The sequence below is a fragment of the Odontomachus brunneus genome, unplaced genomic scaffold (genome assembly GCF_010583005.1).
Source record: "Odontomachus brunneus isolate Ranch 3 - 2012 unplaced genomic scaffold, Obru_v1 Obru_scaffold_030, whole genome shotgun sequence".
In the NCBI taxonomy this organism is placed as follows: Eukaryota; Metazoa; Arthropoda; class Insecta; order Hymenoptera; family Formicidae; genus Odontomachus; species Odontomachus brunneus.
In genome coordinates this window covers 1,277,326-1,296,164 of record NW_022639480.1, presented here as the reverse complement: position 1 = coordinate 1,296,164, position 18,839 = coordinate 1,277,326, and the positions used below count along the sequence as shown (strand labels likewise).

Genomic DNA, 18,839 nt, shown 5'->3' with positions numbered 1-18,839 from the left:
TTTTTTTCAAATCAAAATAGTGCAAAAGCACATGTCGAAAAAACACTTTATCGCGTTCCATTTTTCACAAAGCAAAAGAAATTGTTGTTTAGGAAAATAATTGTGTATGCTGACTGAATGTTATCGAGAAATGTCGAAATTAATCACAAACTACCTGTTTCGTTAGTAATAACTACTAGAACTGTTTGCATTGCCATCTAACATTTGCGGGCGGAAACTAAGTTAAGGTCCTAATACATACAAAGAGTAAGTTAGCGGTGATTGCGTTTACTTTCGTAATTAGATACGGCGAAAAAATGGCCGCGAGAGAGGCTGCGTCGAAATTAACTGCGAATCACGCATTACCGGAAATCGAAGTAATTCGTATCGGCTGGGCCGAGCCACGTAGCTTTGCGCGTATCGGGCCGATGTGACAGATGAAACATGGTCGATAGCAGAATCGTACGTCCCTTACGTTTGTAATAGCGACGCACGGCGCGAGCAGGTCGGCCGCGCGCGTCGTCGATGTGTCACTCTGTGTGCGTGAACCAACGCAATGCAGATTGCCGCAGTCAGTAGTTACCGTGGTGTGGTACCGACCCGGCCAGCCGGTGTAATCGAGTCGATAGAGTCGCTACTGTTCTGTTGGCACGGTCCACGACGACGAATGTTTGTCGTCGGCGACATGTTCGTTACGTTACATCTTCGCGCCGAGGTATTAATGCGTAGCCGTTACAAGGGCTGCTCTACGCACGAGCTGTACTGACGATTACCTTCCGTTTCGATGAAGGCATAACTTTCTTTCTTACTCACCTCTCCTCTCTGTCTCTTGCTCTACACAGAGAGAACGATTTATTGATTCAAATAAATGTTTCTTTGGAATAGTCCAAACGAATTATTTGATTGACACAACAAAAGTATTTCTTTGGAACTAAGCCGCAAATAAATACTTTTGTTGCTTCAAACAAAATTTTGTTTGATCATTCGAAAAATTCGTTCGGACTATTCCAAAGAAGCGTTTATTTGGTTCAATCAAATCGTTCTCTCTGTGTTCTTGTATTGCATGTAATTTGTTAATTCTTTTTAACAAGTATGTAATGGGTTTTAGCGTTTGAGAAGACAACGTCCCAGAGAGCAGAGAAATTACCTTTCTCTCTCTCTCTCTAGAGAAAGAGAGAGAGAGAGAGGAGAGAGTCGTGTAGAATTTACTGTCTTGTACAATCCGGTGATGATTTTCTAATCGATTAAACGTGCGCGATTGTTCGGAGCACGATGTCATCCAGGGAGTTACGACTTTGGATTTTACGTGCGCTCTCGCGAGAACTCCACTACTCTATTTCCAGATCCGATACGGAAGTTAAAGGAAGATACGTTTGTGACCACCGCGACCTACATTCGGATATAACTCGCGGCGCTTCGGAGGAATTGGCATTTTTAATTGGAGTCAGATTTATTTAAAGCGCTTCTATAGGACCGGGCATTTTTAATTCTCAGGACTTGGGGCTAATTGCATCAACGTCGGCCAGCGATAAATTCGATTAACCAAATTTTCCTTCACTATCTACGTTATACGTAGGATCATAATCTGGGTGGGGCAACGAATCGCTAACTCAGAGTTAATTAACTCGGGGCCGCTGGTGCACCTCAATCTTCGCGCGCAGCTCGACAGAGAGAAAAGTACATCCACGAGGAATAAAATCGGTCGGCCCGATTCCACTTTTCAAGAGCCGCGACCACAGCGCGACCGGGGCAACGTCTGAACGTGTCCTTTGTCGATTTTTATGAGCCGCGAATATATCGTTGAGAGGTCGGAGAGCAACAGAAGATACATATTTTTTCTCCTTATAGGTGCTTCTCGAATGTATAGGAGCGACCTCTCCGAGCCAATTCCACGCCATTACCTCTCGGCGTTATTTTTATGAATTTAAAAATTTCGAGAGAGAATTTAAAATTTTTTCGAGGATGTGGAAATTCAAGAGAACTCTACGCCAAACTCCACCGTGTGTGACCAATGTTTTTTAAGATCACATTGCTGCGGTAGCGGTTGCTAACGCCGCGCCGTAAGTGGTTGCAAACGTGCGCGGTCAGACAAGACCTGTCTCGCGTTCCGTCTGACCGCGGCGAGAGTCCGCACTACTTACGGCGCGACGCTTACGCGACTCGTACCGCAGAGAAATTCGATCTTAGAAAGTAATTTCGTTACACGCTACCTAAAACTATCTGGCGTTCTTCGCCATGTTATGCCACACAAAGTGTGTCAAGGGGAGGAAATCAGGGGAAAGAGGTGCAGGTTTCATATAATTTGGATTTTTTGCAGAATCCTAGATAACCTATATTTTTAGCAACTATGCAAAATTTTATAGTAATTAAAGGACTTGGGATTGTATTCGGGATTGTATTGATAACACACAAACAAATATTTCATTTTATAGACAGAAATATAGTTAAATTGGGTGTGAAGTTCTCCTTTATTCCACAGACATTTTGATATATTCATAGGACGTCTAAGAGCAAAAACACCTATGAAATACTGTCTTTCATATTCTCAGCCTCTCTCTCTCTCTCTCTCTCTCCATCTCTCTCTCTCTCTACAATATACCCAAGACTTGCTAAAATTGGTAAGGAGTATGTATCCTTTGCGAGGAAGTGCGAATATCTTCTCATTACCGATTCGAAATAAGCGCATAACTCCGAATTAAAGATGCGCAATCGATAAGCCGCGTTTAAAAGAGAGAACGTAATTCCGTGGCGACTACAGCACGATAACGTTGCAGTCGAAAGTTCAGGTGCTAATGAGCAGCGCGATTAAGCAAATTTATTCCGTTTGTATCCGACGGAGGAATATATCGTTTTTGCTTGAAAGCGCCGACCATATGAAACCGCGGCGCGGCGGGCGGTTTGCACCGCGATCGAAATACGGCACCTATTAATTATGTATAAATTAATAATAATATGGATATTGTCACGTCATTAGGTGGCGCGCGTTGTATATTTAATAATGACGGTGCCGTTAACGCGCATTCGTCCGCCGTTAGTGTCAAATGCGCCACACTACTATTCATTTGCTATGTGATAATAACGTATCGACGTAAATATCATTTCGTTAATCGTGATTGCCTTGAACACGCGTGAACTGGATTTTCGGCCTCGGCTATCTGTCGTTCCGTCCGAAGCGCGGACTTATAAAATAAACTATTCACTCTTACAGGATGGCTGGTGAAAAAACTGAGAGTGAAAAAAACATCATATCTCGTCGCGCACGAGATCGATACCGAAGCGATTACGACGTTTCTTTCGTTCACTCACACATTCATTCTCCCTTTCTTCCTCGCCGGTTGAGAACGAGAATCGAGTGCCGATTATCCAGAGTCGGGGATGAATTTCTATTTAATCATTAGCGTCATGGGGGAAAACGGACGTCATCGGTCGGGAGCGACGACGGGTGCGCGCGGAGGATAACGGAAGTTACAGAAGGGGATAGTGTGATAATAAATATGCCCAGCGCCGGCAGTCATAAATCCCGCGTAATTGAATTTTCAACATCCATAACTGGCCGTCGCTCGGCGCGACCTCAGGAAATAGGACGGAACGGGACGTATCTTGAACGGGAGTTAGATGATTCCATTCCGCTTTCGAAAGGCGCAGCCCTTTTCGACTCGTCCTCCCATTCTCCCCTTGTTCTCCCTCTCTCTCTCCCTTCTCTCCCCCCCTTCTCTCTCTCTCTTTCTCTGTCTGTCTTGTTCTCACTTACGCGATAGATAGAATGGCAATCGATCTCGCGGCGTTCATAGTCAGAGACTATTTTTAATTCGCCTTCCAGACCGAGCCTTCTAAGCGAACGCAGCGTGTCCGCCTTTCTCTACCTTACTCTTTTCTTCCCCTTTCTTCGACTCTCGGTGAGCGAAGAGTTCCTTTGACGCGAACATCTAATCAAGGATTTCCTCGACTCTTGAGTCTTCGTCCTGCCGAACTCTCTCTATAGCCCCGTGCTCTCTCCCTCGCCCCTATCTCCTCGCTTTCTCACCCTCCGCCCACCTTTTTCCCGGCTCTCCCTCGCTCTCTTATCCCTCTCCACGTTCATTCGTCGACTGCCTTCGCGCCGTTGTCGCCGTCGTTGCCTCAGACTTGGCGCGGAAAACTTTGATTGTACGTAAGTCGAAAGCACCGGGGACGCGAAAAAGGAATGCCCGGAATATCGTGGGGTAGCGACGCTCGACGGTTGCTGAGGGCCGTCTTGAACACGATAGGATTTCCACTGATTGGAAATCCTGTCATTCAATGGCCCGCATATATATTTCCCGATAGACTGCGCCGGTTCGCGGCAACGACGCGAGCACGTTTCCATAAAAAAGCCAGACCGGCGAAGACGGACGAGCAAGTGAAAGTCGCGGTGTTTGTTCAGCGCGGAGGGGGCGAGCTTCCTTCTTAACCGCGATTCCCTCGAAAGCTTCCCTCCCCCCACGGTACACTCCCCGGCGGCCTCGAGGCGCGAATAAATTCATCCCGATGCATCTCCAGCAATTCCAGCATTCTGTAATATCTAACAACGCCGGATTTATTCTCCGGTCGTAATGCAAAGCCGGGTGCTGGAACTCCTTTGTCTGCCGAAGTTCCCGAGCCCCCATGATCCTCGAGAAATCGACTGGACACCGTGCGCGCTCGACTGCTGCGCGCGTTATCGGCCAGCGCGATAACAGCCGGAGATCCGCCGGGGCTGCCGTGACGTCAGAGATTATGATAAGCCCTCCCCGGCGGCGAGAAACAAATGACGTACTAACTGCATATTAACCGAACTGCCCGAGCTGCTTGTGAAGCCCGCCTACTGCCCAATGGCCCGCCGAGTTCACGATTCATCGGCGCCGTTTCACGGACCCGGACTAAACTTTCCCGGCGAACGCGCCGGGCACGTAATCACCTTGTCTTCGCTGATGGATTAGGATGGTGGCCGATGGAAACAATTATCGACAGGGAGCCGATTGACCGGGCTTAACCGAAATCGTCCTGCGTCCAATTAGCACTTTTTCTTTCTCGTACTATTCGCGTCAGTCGTCCGATACGCCGGGGAGTCGCACTGATTGTTTCGTCGTCACGCGAATCGGCGGCATAACTGCGGCGGCCACGGAAAGCGGCTGGACGCAACGCCACCTTAATCTTCCTCGACAGGACTCAAGCAAAGCCCCGGAGACGAGTACGACGAATACACGCTCTTTGGCGAATAAGGATATTACTCCGGCACGACGTTCTTATTTGCGGAAGAGCGCGACACAACGACTCTTCCTTGCTCTATCAGTCAGATTTCAAAGTTGCGTTTCGATGATTGCACATACTGAACCTCCCTTGATCACGTATAATCAATGGAAGCACATAAATAATGTTACTAAAACCGAAAAATGTATATAACTCCGAAAGGGTCGGTTTTTAAGAGACACTTTTTACTCAGTATAACGAGTACCCAGTAAATTTGGAATACTTTCTTTTTCAACAGCCTGTACATATATATACGTATTCATGAAGCAATGTTTCTTGCGAGCAGGAAAGTTAGACAATAAGTTAGCGCGTCGCGGCGCGTTATTCATTACTTTCATTCCTCCCGCGATCGTCCAGACAATCGCGCGAAAAAAATACGCCGCGCTGAGCCGGAGAGATCGGGCGAGCGCTTGCCCGCCGGCATTTCGCTACTCTCGGAGTTGGACGTTTAAACGACCGACTTCCGCTCTGCAGCTATTCTCGGCGTTACAGTCGCTAAGTAATATCGGCGCCGTAATACCGCTGGAAACTTGCACCGGTAGCATAAGATCCGGGGCGACGTTATAGCTCCAAATGAACTGCGAGCTTCCGTCGATATCGCATAATTTTGATAGTGTCAAAGAGTGTACAATTAATCGATACCATCGAGAAAAATGATAGGATGCGGTGAAAGGTGCTCAAGACGACATCAAACACGCGGTGTTGCAACTGAGAGAAGAAAAGATGTTCGGTACTCGCGAATATATTCACACAGAGGGATAATTATAAATTATTATAAATTGCGGCAAAAAAAACTATTTTTTGTTAAATTCTACTACAATATTAATGATGATAACCTTATATACACGTTGTTGCAATTTCCGCGTTAGAACAAGCAGAAAATATGGTTGGGAACTTCAATTAGATCAATCATTCTTTTCGCTCTCCGTGCGAGGACGCCGAGATTCGCCGCGGATTCATGCGGAATATCATTCTCGCAACGGCGGACGGAAATCTGCGGGACGAGTTAAGGGGCTCGAGATAACGAGAGAGTAAGGAAATCCTCTCAATTTTCCATAACAAGCGCGTCCAAAGGCTCTGCCGTAAAAAAAAAGACAAAAAAACGATACATCTCGTCAGTGATATTAGCGTATAAAAGAGGAGAGCGCGCGTTACTCGCGAATTTTTACACTCGGCGGGCGCAGTGAAAAAGAAAACTTTCGGGATGTTAGGGAGAGAAGGGGAGAAGAGTGCTCGAATTACCGTGGGGTGCGGGAGCGAGGGTCAGGCGCGAAGCCACGATGGTCTTACCGGGTCGGCCAGCGAGTTTATCATTAAGAAACTAATTCGATTTCTGCGGAGGGGGTCTGCGGGGCCGAAAGTTGTGCGGACGATCAATGACTACCAGAACTCGCGGTCTCCTCACGGGCGAGCAATTTCTCAGCCGCAGTTGATTTGTAGGACAATATTTTTCCCCAGACTAAAAGATAACACATAAACGCGAACGTGCCGTGGTATTCTTCGGAGCTGTCTTCGCCCTGCTCGTCTTTTTTCGTTCTCCCCGCTCCCCCCGTCCTCGGCTCTCCTCGCCGACTTTCTTTCCTGTCCGGAGCTTCAGCCGCGCTTCGGGTGGCGCGTGACCTCGTTCCGAGATAAGACAATGTTTCTCCACTCTCCGTGGACAGAAAGAGATCTCTATCCACTCTATTCGCCCAGTAGATATAAGTCGCCTCTCGCCGCAGACGGATAGAAAATCTACACTACCTCAAACAACTGATTCGCGTGACCCTTGACTCGGTTTTCGAAACGTCGTCGCAGGAATCACACCGTGGTTAACTGTCCTGTCCGCGAGCTCTATCAATATCGAATCGAGGACTTTTCTCACGAAGACACGTTTGAGTGAAATCATTTCGGAGAAGTATCGGGACGTACTGATTAAGAGACGTGAAGAAGGAAATCGTGGAAGTCGCGTGATGAATTTTAACAGCTGCAGCGTGTATCGTATGCCATGTGTCGTGTAATGTAACAAACGTGCGGTCGTAAATCGTATCGATTTCTCACAGAAGTAGTAATCGCGCCACGCAATGTCACCACAGGTAATATTATTCATTTATAATTCCGAAACTATATCGTCACTGGCTATATCGTTTGACGTTTTCCCGCTAGAATTTCCAACCTTAATTAAGTTCTAAAGTTGAAATATCGCGAATTAATTATGCAATATCTTTTATATGCAAAAGGAAAGCAAACTATTTGAGGAAAATGACAAAAAGTGCACGATGAGATATAATCCACTTTGCATAGGTCATGATTATTGCATTTGATCGTATAGATATTTTGCATCGTTGTTTTGACAAATATGACGCAACCAGATAATTACTTCGTACTTAAAAATTTTTAATCTGATTCATAAAAGTTGGCCCGGGACCGGGATGGCAGCACAACGCAGGTTGCCGTACGTCGCCATCTCTTTCAGCCTACAGAAAGCACGATGTATCGGAATGGTCGAGGGGAAAATTTGGATCGCATTATCTGAATTTATTACTGAGGGTGTGCGCGGCGCGGGAAGCGATGAAAATCCAAAAACCACTTTCATGTATGCTCTGATTATATTTACGTAACAGCTCGACGTATGTGAGCTAAACAGCGCGCAATATTCTTTCATTAACGATCTTCTTCGGATAGAGTTCTCGATCTGGGTTGCATACACAAGTAGAATGCATTTTAAGAAACAGAAGAGGGAAGAGGGGGAGAAGACGTATATCTAGGCGACCGAGTCGAGATCGCACTCGTGGTGACAATGCGACGCGATCGATCGGCATCCTCTCGACAATCGACACCGCGATGACACGTTCATCATCGGTGGGATTACGATTCTTCCACGGTAACCTTCTCGGTCTGCGCCGACACGCTGTCCTCGGCCACTGGCTCCCGAATTCCTAGCCACTTACAGCGCTTCTCCAACTCTTGTCGATACCTGGACCGTTGGGTTACCCGATTAAGATCAACCGCGGTGAAAAGGAAATCTTTTAAGCGGCAAAATCAGCTCTAATCATTCGTCTACTCTAGAAGCTACGAGCACCTATCTTAAAGTCTATTTCTATTAGCGAAATTTGCAACTACGCGAAATGACCTCACAGACATCAGGATGCAACGAAAACTACGCTTCTGTCACCTAGGATGGTTGATCGCGTATATCCACGGATCGATACACGAGACCGTCTTGGCGAAAATGGCCGGCAACATTGTCGACAGGGGAGTGAGCGCTTCGCTGAAACATGCCCAAAATATATCGACGTAAAAGTGCACAACATTTTGGATTTGTCCCGAGAGACCCCGAGTCGAAATTTTGATCCTACTCTCGCTATCACATGTGTGTGTAACATCTACTTTTATATTCTAAAGTCTAAATCAATTACTTTTGAATTTATTTAATATATTGAATTCATTAAGAAGTCCTCTTGAAAATTTACAAGTGTCATTTTGTACATTTTCTGCTGTTTAAAGACGTTAAGTGCAACTTCAGAAACTCCATGTGTATTAAACTCATCCTTTAAAATGTATGGATGTTATAAAGGCTAAGTCGAAAATGGACTAATTTTTACTTAAAAAGTTTAAGGTAAGTAATACGTGTAATTTTACGTTTGTTAGATTGCTGAATACGATGGTAACATTTTTACATAAAAAGGTCGAAATATAAATCATTCTTAATAGTAATTCGGTCAGTACTGATTTTGTGCGTGTTCTAATTACTTAATTACTTGTATTATCATATAGTTTATTTTTACAACTTTGTACTCCACTGAAAACTTAGGATACACTTTCAAATCCAAGTAAAAGTCCATGTTAAAAACCTAATGTGTCTTTAGATGGAACGTCCATGATGATGTGGAAGTTCACCATTAACCATGGAATAAGAAAACTGACACACCAACACACTTTTAACTTTTATATAAAGTGTTTTCTTAATTTCCAGTAAAAAAAGTTATAAAACCAAACTATGATATATGTAACAGAATAATTGGAACAAAATTGTTAGTGACAATTGTGTTCCAATTATACAATTACAACAGCATGTTCACTAACCGAATTGCTATCAAAAGTGACTTGTTTCTTTTAGGGTAAATTTGAACCACTTTCTTTTGTAGGTTTAAAGGGATAAAAATACTATTATCGTATTCAGCGATCTAAAAGCGTAAAATTACACGTATAACTTACGTTAGACTATTTAGAGGAAAAATCGGCCAATTCTGTCCATCGTCCTTTCGACTCGGGATACTTCCGGGTGTCTCGAGTGAGTTACCGATTTCCGTAGGCTCCCGTCAAGGCGACAACTGCGTATGGCGTCCACGCGAAGACAAAGAGAAAGAAGATGGTGAATGCGACTTTTGCGATCCTCATCTCGACGCTTCTCTCTTTGTCTTGGTTCGACACGAGCGACTTAACATTCATCTTCTTGGCCTACACATATGACACGCGTGTGTCGTGAAAATCAACCCCCCATCTCGACGCGCAAGACCGACCAACTAATTACGTAACCATCGAATTTCAGCTTACTTGGTCGCGCAGCATTTTCTCGTGACTGCGAATCGATTTCAGCAATTGCGAGTAAAAGTAAATAATCAGCAACATGGGGAGAACATACGCCCAGAAGAATATTGTTATCACAAACGTCCGCGTGTCCTCGTCGTCTGTAAGGTAATCGAAGCTGCACGTGGTGAGGAAACCCTCTGCGAATAATACGATCGATTGGTCACTTTTCCCGAAAGAATGCTTTGCTTCTTTTGGTTCGCGCGGGGGGAGAGACAAGGAGAACGACAAAATTATTTCTGAAGAGTTCTAATCTTATACATGAGTAATTGCGGATAGAGCGAGAAACGATAATGTAAATTCTTGGGAATGAGGGATTGAGAACTTGCCGTGATGCGGTGGAAGGTTCGGAAGGTACCTGCTTACCTGCCACATATCGACCCCACAATCCCGTCATAGGCAATATCGAGAAAGGCAGTGCCCAAAACCACGTGAACAGAGCTATCACCGCAGCCTGTTTCCCGTTGAGTCTACCGTCAATAGGACAGCTGATCGTCCTGCAATACCAAGCACGATATGCAGTCTGACCGTGCGAGTGTACGAAGGGTACAATCGCGCTCTTTTCCCTTGTCACTTCGCCTACTCACTCTCACCCCTGCTAATATTCAAACTGACACACAATCGAGGCGGATTACAACTGTCAATTGCCAACTGTCTAAGAGTAAACCGCTATTCGTAAGACGTGAATTGGATTTCAAATTTTCGACGCTAATTTTCCCACCCTAATGTTTCACCCAATTTCCCTTATCGACGTTGGTTCTGCGCGAACTATATCGCGACTCGCGACGTCGCGAGTAACAACGTCGCAATCGTTAATAAAGCTTAATCGTGCCGACCTGTATCGATCGAAGGCGATCGCCGCGTTAGTGATCGCCTGCCCCATTCCGGAAATCGCGCCGAGCAGAGCGTACACGTCGCATCCGGTCTCCCAACCAATCGTACGCTCCAGGAAACTGTTTATGATCAGCATAGGCATCTCCGTTGCCATCAGTAGATCGAACACGGCCAAGTTCAGGACGAACACGTTCGACGGTGTCCTCAGTGATTTGGACCTACAAATAGGCGCGAAATCACGGAATAACGAATTAAGAGTATGTTAAGAGAGTTACTTCTCACTCTCAGGTAAATAACTACATGAAATAACTACATAACGCTTCTCACTGTATTGATTGGAGCAAACTGTGGCGACACGATTCCACTGTGAGTACACAGATGGCGACAGCGAGGACATAAGGAATATTTACGAAATTGACTGCTACGATTAAAAATAATGTTTCGGACTCAAAATCTCTGAGAGAGAAATGACAGTTTTGGAAACGTTTTATCTCGCGTGGGAATAAAATTGTACGCTCAGACGTGTTTGATAAGCTTTAACAAAATTCAAAGACACAACGAGAACGTTCGCCCCTCAACCAAATCAACTTTCTATTTATAGTCAAAGCAATTCTTCCCTTTTTTTTTCTTTTAATTGGCAGTACTTGAGAACTTGTTAATCTGCGATATTCATCCTCGCGCTATATCGCGCACTAAATTCTCCTAAACTACGACGGGCTTACGTGCTGAAAATCCAGATGACGATGCCATTCCCGACGAGGGAGAGCATCAAGAGCAAGAAATAAATAAGCGCGAGGGCGATGTGCCACAGTCTTCCGGGCGCGAGGAAGGCGCGCCAATGAGGATGCACAAGGTCCGCATGCTCCGCGGGAAAATTCCATCCCAGGAATCGTTCTTGCAACGGTTGAACGTCTCTGTTATTAAAAAATTAACCTAGTCGGTATTTCATCAAATAATAATACCCAATCTGACAGTCTCCGTATAATAATAAAATTTCGGAGGTGCGATTAACGCTTCAACTGAAAATCTTATTATTCGCCGAAATCTGCTGGATCTAACTCACGGCAAATTTTCAGTTGATGGCTTGATTGTCAACACGACTAATATGCCGAATACTGAAACGTACTCCTCACCTAGAAAAGATTCCACCTGAATTCGACCGCGAAGACACGTCATTAGTAATCAAGTTTTCACGAAAGTTACACGTCACGAGATATTTCAGGACACAAACAGGCGACTGCCCGATTACTTGACGAGTCACTGACGAGCGAGACTTATTCGCAGTTTCTTTCGGTTTAATCGCACGGACAAAGCGGTTTTCTACCGAAGAGATTAAACGCGGTCAAGAATTTCCATAAGGTCTATGAGAGTAATTTCTGTCGCTTCCTTCGTGACCAACATTATTACCCCGTCACGACATCGCGAATGTAAACCAGGCTGTAGGACAAATAGCTTTCCCGTCAACGATAAGAATTGCGATTCTCCCGAGCAAGACGACCCGTAAATTCTCCCGTATCGATCCGACAACGCGTCGCGAGCAACGCGGATCCATTTGCACTCCGCGGGCGAATTTGCACGTCCTCGCGATAAGATCGCCGTCGATACGCCACCCGAAGAAACGCAAAAACGTCACGAAAGCGCTCCCGAACATGTCGGCCACGGACGGACCTGAACAATATATACGTCGCACTGCTGGCACACAAGCCCCGACTTCTACACCGAGCGAATAATAACATCGCGGAATCCCATCCGCGCGCCACCGACATTGCACGTTATTACCGTCTAGTATTGTTATCTTGCTTGTTGCACCGCCAGCGGCAATTGTTCGAGGAAAAGAGCCCTGCGCACGCATTCATCGCGCGGGATGACGATGGAAGCCGCGAGCATCGACGGATATCGATGCGCCGGCTTTAAATCCGCTCATGTACTAATTGGGGTGTCGAGCGATTATTGCTCTTCTCCCCTCCCCCGAAGTCCCGTTCGCGCCTCCACTGGCGGTCTGCTGAGAGATCGAAGTAACGGCGTGATACCGCGTAGTACACGCGCGATTTGATAGCCTGTCTGTCTGTTCCCCGACCGCGGGGAAGCCCCGCGAGCAACCTCACGCGCGCATTGCGACCTTATCCCCCGGGATAAAGCGCGCCCACGAGCGCGCAGCTCGTGCCAGGAAGGGAGGGAGGGTTTCCGCGCCTCTCGCGCGCGCTTGTATACCCACCCCCGCAGCCGGTGGTGCTTCAGACGCCGAGACAATGTCGGATGATTATGAGAGAGCGCTGCGGGAAACACGATGCACGGCATTACCCGAGGTACTATACCCACCCGACTACCTACCCGACTCTGCTGGCGAAAGCCAACGGCCCGAGCACGACGCTACCGTTGTGCATCAACATCCTTGGACGAGTTGAATTGAGTCGCGAGCTGACGTGCGCGTTCGATAACGCCGCTGGATGACGCCTACAGCCGGAGCTGAAGTGCGAAACTCAGAGTTCCGGTCTCCGGTGGACGAATGAACAACGGATACGTCGCGGCCGATTTTTCCCTCTTCCCTCGTGGCCGACTGTCTATGGGACACGATAAGACGACGACGACGACAACGAGGACGACGAGTTCCGCTCGTACGCAATAGCCGCCCGAGAGGGTTCCTAGATTGAAGTGAGACGCGGCGCGAAGGGGTGGACGCACGTTCCGCAACTCACTTGTCCGGCCACGCCGTTGTCGCGCCCTTTTATACCCCCTACGGCATTTCGGATCGAGAATAGCGTGTCGGCTGAGAGCTTAATTCGATTTGCGATTTACAAATGCGAGAAACCTTTTGCTCCGCGGCTCGTCCGTCACGCAAGTGCCGCGACCGACCGATCCTCATCTCCCTTCGTGACGCCGCGTCCTCTCTTTTCCTCTGCTGATGTTGCGTCGTAATCTCCACTCAAGGTGATCACGATTGTACATTCGACCCGCGCCACCTTTTGCGTGGTATCAGCGGCGATGGCACGCCGCGGCAATGGACGAACTTGATGAATTTAACGACAAAAGCCCGGTTGGATTGACGCGGCGAGGTGCCGCTGTAATTGAACAAAGATATTCATTCCCATTCGGCGCGCAGACTTTCCGCGAAATCAAGTCGGCTCACTGCGTATTCATTCTCCTCCCCGACTATCAAGCTTGCGAGAATAGTGCTCGTAATCGATGTTACATCAGTGTATCTATGTAAGGGGCGGATTTATGCCGTGGCGGTGGTCTCGTTTTAATTACGACGCGTGTCGTTTAACGACACCACGGAGAAATATCCCCAGATATATTTCCAGATACGATATATATTTCAATGAGAGACCCCAAGTCTGTTTTAAAATTGTTTAACCTACTCTGCGGTACTAACAGAGAATCTATTCTCTTCACGCAGGTTACAAACAGCCGTTTCCAGACGGAATGGAACGTGTCGAACGTGACAAGCTGATTGTTGCAACAAGAAGAGACACAGAGAAAGAAAAAGAGACACGGAGACACATGAAGAGGAGACACGCCCGTTCTCAAAGAGGAGGCGGATCGCGTTGAAAAAATCAATTTCCAATGATATAAAACGTAATTTATAGAAGCGCGCGCGCGGGGCCGCTAGTCCCGAGTTAATTAAATCTCCAATGTAGATGCTCATCGGCGTTTTATCACTGCCTTATCGCGACACCATCAGTTACCACAGCCGCGGCGAATCGTAACGCGACGCGAGAATTCGGACGATTGAGCAGTATTTCCGCTATGTCGCGAGTCCCCTCGCAGTTAGCCACAGAGGTTTTTCACCCTCGCGGTCGCGCCGTGTCGGCAAAATACGAGGTGAATTCATCTCGAGGAGTGCACCCGGTATAACGGGCAGACAAGAGGACGGACGGACGGGCGAGCGTCCGCGTTTGCACTCCGTGCCCGTTCGCAACCGCAACCTTCACGCATCCACTGGATTAAATCATAAAATTGTCCCGGAATGGCCGCGAAATTCCGTTGATTTACGAGCGGACTCCGTGTACTCTCCTCTCGCAGGTGCTACTCCGTAACCGTTACCCAGCCATTCGTCGCGGCGGTCTCGCCGACGAGCCCGGCAATCTTTCCCTCTCTCTCTCTTCCTCTAGCTCTCTCTCTCTCTCTCTCTCTTTCTCTCGTTCATGGGGATGGACTCTGCTTTTTATCGGCGACCTCGATAACGATGATTCGTGCGAGAAGGGCGCTTGGAAAAAAGCACGCGAGAGGAAAGGAGAAACACAGAGGGAGGGTGGCGAGGTGGCGCGGAATCCGCGATCCTCGGGTTGCTTCCCGAGGGTTATAAAAAGACAATAACAATAATAAATCACGTTCCTTCGGTCCCAGTTGCATCAATTTAGCTACTTTTGCGAAAAGTCGTTCCACCGAAATTGCCTGTTTTTATCCTAGTTATTCAATTTGCGATGACAGATATAAGTTTTGCTTGAGTCGGGCGAGAAGCTCGCCGAGAGCTTCGCCGCGGAATGTCGGCGGAAGGGAACAGCGGAGCGGAACAGGAGCGCAGGTGAGAGAAGTCGTCGCGCCGCTAAGAGAGCGAGAGAGCGTTTTTCTCGCTTCACCGGCTATATTTACGAGCTACGTTCGCCCATGTAATTCGCGCAACTTATAAAGCGCCGCGCTAGCCCATTGTCCGCGATGAAAATCCAGCGGAAAAATTGAATGACAAACAATGGGCCTAGCTCGGCCAGATTATGGTAACAATGTGAACAAGCCGAACGACGCCGAGCACGACGGACGAAGCCGCGTCCGTCCGCGTTGCAGTTTACGCTGCTTTCATGCCCCGCGCACTTTCGCCTGTCTTTCCCTCACTTTTGTTCCCATTCTCGCGGTTTTGTGACGTGCACTGTCGATACATCCGGCCCGAGTACAAAATTTCATGACATCTAATTAAGTTCGATTGTCCAGAGTAATTATGCTTCTTGGTTAAAAGTAATGCTTCGACTACCTAAGCGGAAAACCCCAAGTTTCCTGGATACCCCAAGTTTCCTTTTCCTAGACTTTACAGACCAGCATTGCACAGAGTATATGCCGACGAATAACTTTTATATTTAATCGGTAAAATATATTCCGTGTCTCAAAAACATTTATTTCATACTTCATTCTGTTGCATATATAATAGTTGATATGAAAAAATGCGTTTAGCTTGTTCAATACTATACCGACCAGGGAATAAACACGACGTCCCATAATATTTTGGTACTAGACGAAACCCATGCTTAGAGATAAGAGATAATAGATTCCCAATTGGTATCGCAGAGTGGGTTAAACAATCTTGGAACAGATTCGGGCCTTCTCGTTGAGATATATACCGTATCTGGGAATTTCTCTGCGGTGTCGATAAACGGCACGCGTCGTAATTAAAACAAGACCACCGCCACCGCCACTACATAAATCCGCCCCTTACATAGATACACTGATGTAACATCGATTACGAGCGCTACTCTCTCGCAAGCTTGATAAATCATTACACCGCACCCGTCTCTAATCTCTCGCGTATATCTCCGACTCGTGTCGGCCGCCTTTGGTCGGACGCCATTCTCTCTTACGCGCATTCGTCCGCCCCGATATCCGATCGCGGACACACGCGGACGTAAATAGAGATCGATCATCCCTCTCTGGTTGTAAGCTGGCGGCATGTGCCAATAGGATCACTTGATTGGACAAAACCGTAGATGCGACCGTCTTGTTAGGCGATACGGCGTAACGTTGTACGCGTATTTTTCCGCCTCAATGGCTTCCATAAAGCCGGGTATCGACGGCATCGGCTTCTGTCGGATATAGTTCCCCGATTTTTCATCGACTGCGACTCCAAACGGGATAGACCAGACCGACGACAATAACAAATTGCATTACATTGTAGGCACACGTGCTTCTTACGTACGCGAGAAACGGAACATAAGACGACTCGACATAATTAGAGGAAACAGGCTTTCGGAGCATCAACTGCAGATGCCGCAAAGTACTTCGTTATATTCCTCACGTTCAACGTGGCCCAGCGCGAAGAAAGGGGTAGATAGAGAGAGGGGGGAGGGAGAGGGGGACGAAGAGGAGAGAAGACGCGGAGGCGAACTTGTCACATATTCTCCACACGAGACCTTAAACTGTTGTCTAGTTTACGGATCTAGGTCGCTTCCGGCACACAGAACAAGATAGGAATAGGATATTGATCGGCGTCGTAAATACACGAAACTGAAGTATTAACAACCAGACTCGTGGGATAAACTACACCCTCGGTTACCTTCAACCTTTCATTCCGGCGCATCATCATTGTCGTCGTCGTCGTCGTCGTCGTCGTCGTCGTCGTCGTCGCCGCCGCCGCTGCCACCCTCTCTTCCGCCACGGCATTGATTCTTAATCCTCCCCCGTTACATACGACGTCTACCCCGTCGGTACTCACGTAGTCGAGTCGCAGGGTGGAAGGACAAAGGAATGCAGATTGAAGAGACGCGGATTAACGAGGATTAACGCTAATTGTGCGGTCGGCGACGACGACTCCTCGTTTCTTGCCGTTCTCTCGCGATAAATTCACCGGAACGAGGATAACCCGCGGTAGATTTCTCTCGTTCCATCGACGACGACGACGACGACTGCTCGATCTCTCTCTCTCTCTCTCTCTCTCTCTCTCTCTCTCTCTCTAGAAAGGCCACTCCAAGAAGAATTCTCCATGCGACTAGATTGGAGGTTGACACTTTTTCCCAAGTCAAGAGCCGTCGCTATTATTCAAATTGTCTCATCAAAGTCAGCTACGATGCGAAAGCTCTCGCGCGTCGTTACGTGGGATCAATTCGGCGCCGCCTTTAATCAAAGCCTCGTTCTTACAGCGAACAATCATGAGATGCGGCGCGGTGAGAAGCATCCGTGTGGTCGCGTGGGCGCACGTCAGGCGAGATCAGTCCTTTTGATGCCTGGGTGTGCCCCTCAGGCTACCCGCGAGTAGAAAATTAGTCGCGTGAGTGGTCTAATTCAACAAACGAGATGGCACAATGATAAGTTTTCTCGGCTTATCGGCGCGAGAGAGTCCGTTTTCCTCTCGTTTACTTCTCAGTCGCGCCGTCAGGGCGTCGGCGAGCGATGGTAGTCGTGCGCTATTATTCCGCAATTGTTCTTACGCAGGAAAAGGTAAAAGAACCATACACAGACGTACCTTCGCGAACAATAAAGCGTATTATGCGTCTCTCACGAGAGAGTGCCTCCGAGGGAGAGAGAAAGAAAGAGCACGTTTTGAATGCGCTGGCATTCTTTCGAAATATGGCTTGGCAAAAAGAGAACCCTCGCTCTTCAATGGCGAGCAGTCGGTACAAGGGAAACTTCAAGTGCGCCGCGGGAGAAAAGACGAACACAAAAAATCACGGTGGCTGATTACAAAGTAGTCATCATCGAAATAGGGGACAGAAAACCCCCGATATAGAGCGACGTGCACAGAATCCTTCCGCAGACTTGGAGCGTGAATTCTCGCCGCTACGAGCCACGCTTGTACGGGAAGTACGGGCGCCGTGTACGCGGCCGAGTGATTACGCCTGATTGCGCTCGGAGCGAGAAGATATTCGTCGATTGTTAGATGCCACAATTTCCAAAGGAGTGATATCACCCAGTCCCATGCGTGTCGCATCATGTCACGAGACGAGATACCTTCGATCGCGTAATTGAAACGGTGCACAAGACGAGGGTGAGAGCAAGATGCAAGAGGAGAGGAATGGGCGCGTACGCGTGCTACAAGAGCAGTATTAACGTATGTTTCTGTAAGGAAAATGTCTATACCGAAAAAAAATAATTAAAATTGCAAACTGTTGCTTCCTGTAACCCCGTACTTTCAACAAAACCTACCAAAAAAAGTGGTAGCATCTTCTAACAAAATCAATCATTTTAACTAGAGATTTATTACATATTATTTCCTTTTGAGTCATGAAGAACACATTTACTCGCGAAAGCACCATCTCTCTTTGATGATATTTCTACTAATAACAACACTCGTACCGTAAACAAAACACAATATTCCTGAAACTTTAACAAAGTTGCACTTGGAATAATTTGTAGAGAAATGCCCTTGAGGCTACAGTGAAAACTTGCAAAACTCAGAGAATTCCAAGGTGGACATTATATTTTTTTTCGTATTTATTTTCTTTCAGAAACCCACCTATCTACCAACTAAAATCTACGAATAGTCTCGACTGTCATTCAATTTCGCGAAC

General features: G+C 47.2%; 2 protein-coding genes across 2 annotated transcripts in view; both read right to left on the bottom strand.

Moving 5' to 3' along the window:
• The window catches only part of LOC116843126 (tyrosine-protein phosphatase Lar), a 754,320-nt gene that overhangs the window by 492,900 nt on the left and 242,581 nt on the right, over positions 1–18,839 (bottom strand). The gene's annotated exons all lie outside the window — the stretch shown is intronic.
• On the bottom strand, positions 7,415–13,338 carry LOC116843128 (opsin, blue-sensitive). Its single transcript, XM_032813233.1, has 8 exons — positions 12,961–13,338; positions 11,352–11,543; positions 10,632–10,847; positions 10,162–10,292; positions 9,763–9,935; positions 9,509–9,666; positions 8,381–8,476; positions 7,415–8,182 (listed from the first exon to the last, which is right to left on the bottom strand). The coding sequence occupies exons 1-8, from the start codon at positions 13,017–13,019 to the stop codon at positions 8,074–8,076; spliced, it is 1,134 nt and encodes a 377-aa protein (XP_032669124.1). The 5' UTR covers positions 13,020–13,338; the 3' UTR covers positions 7,415–8,073.

Excerpts from the sequence above, each read along its gene's own strand:
- LOC116843128 (XM_032813233.1), bottom strand. The coding sequence starts at position 13,019 with ATGTTGATGCACAACGGTAGCGTCGTGCTCGGGCCGTTGGCTTTCGCC. Across the intron at positions 9,936-10,161 it reads GTGGGGTCGATATGTGGCAG|AGGGTTTCCTCACCACGTGC; the intron begins GTAAGCAGGTAC and ends TATTATTCGCAG. Across the intron at positions 8,477-9,508 it reads ACGGGAGCCTACGGAAATCG|CGAAGCGCTCACTCCCCTGT; the intron begins GTAACTCACTCG and ends GGCATGTTTCAG.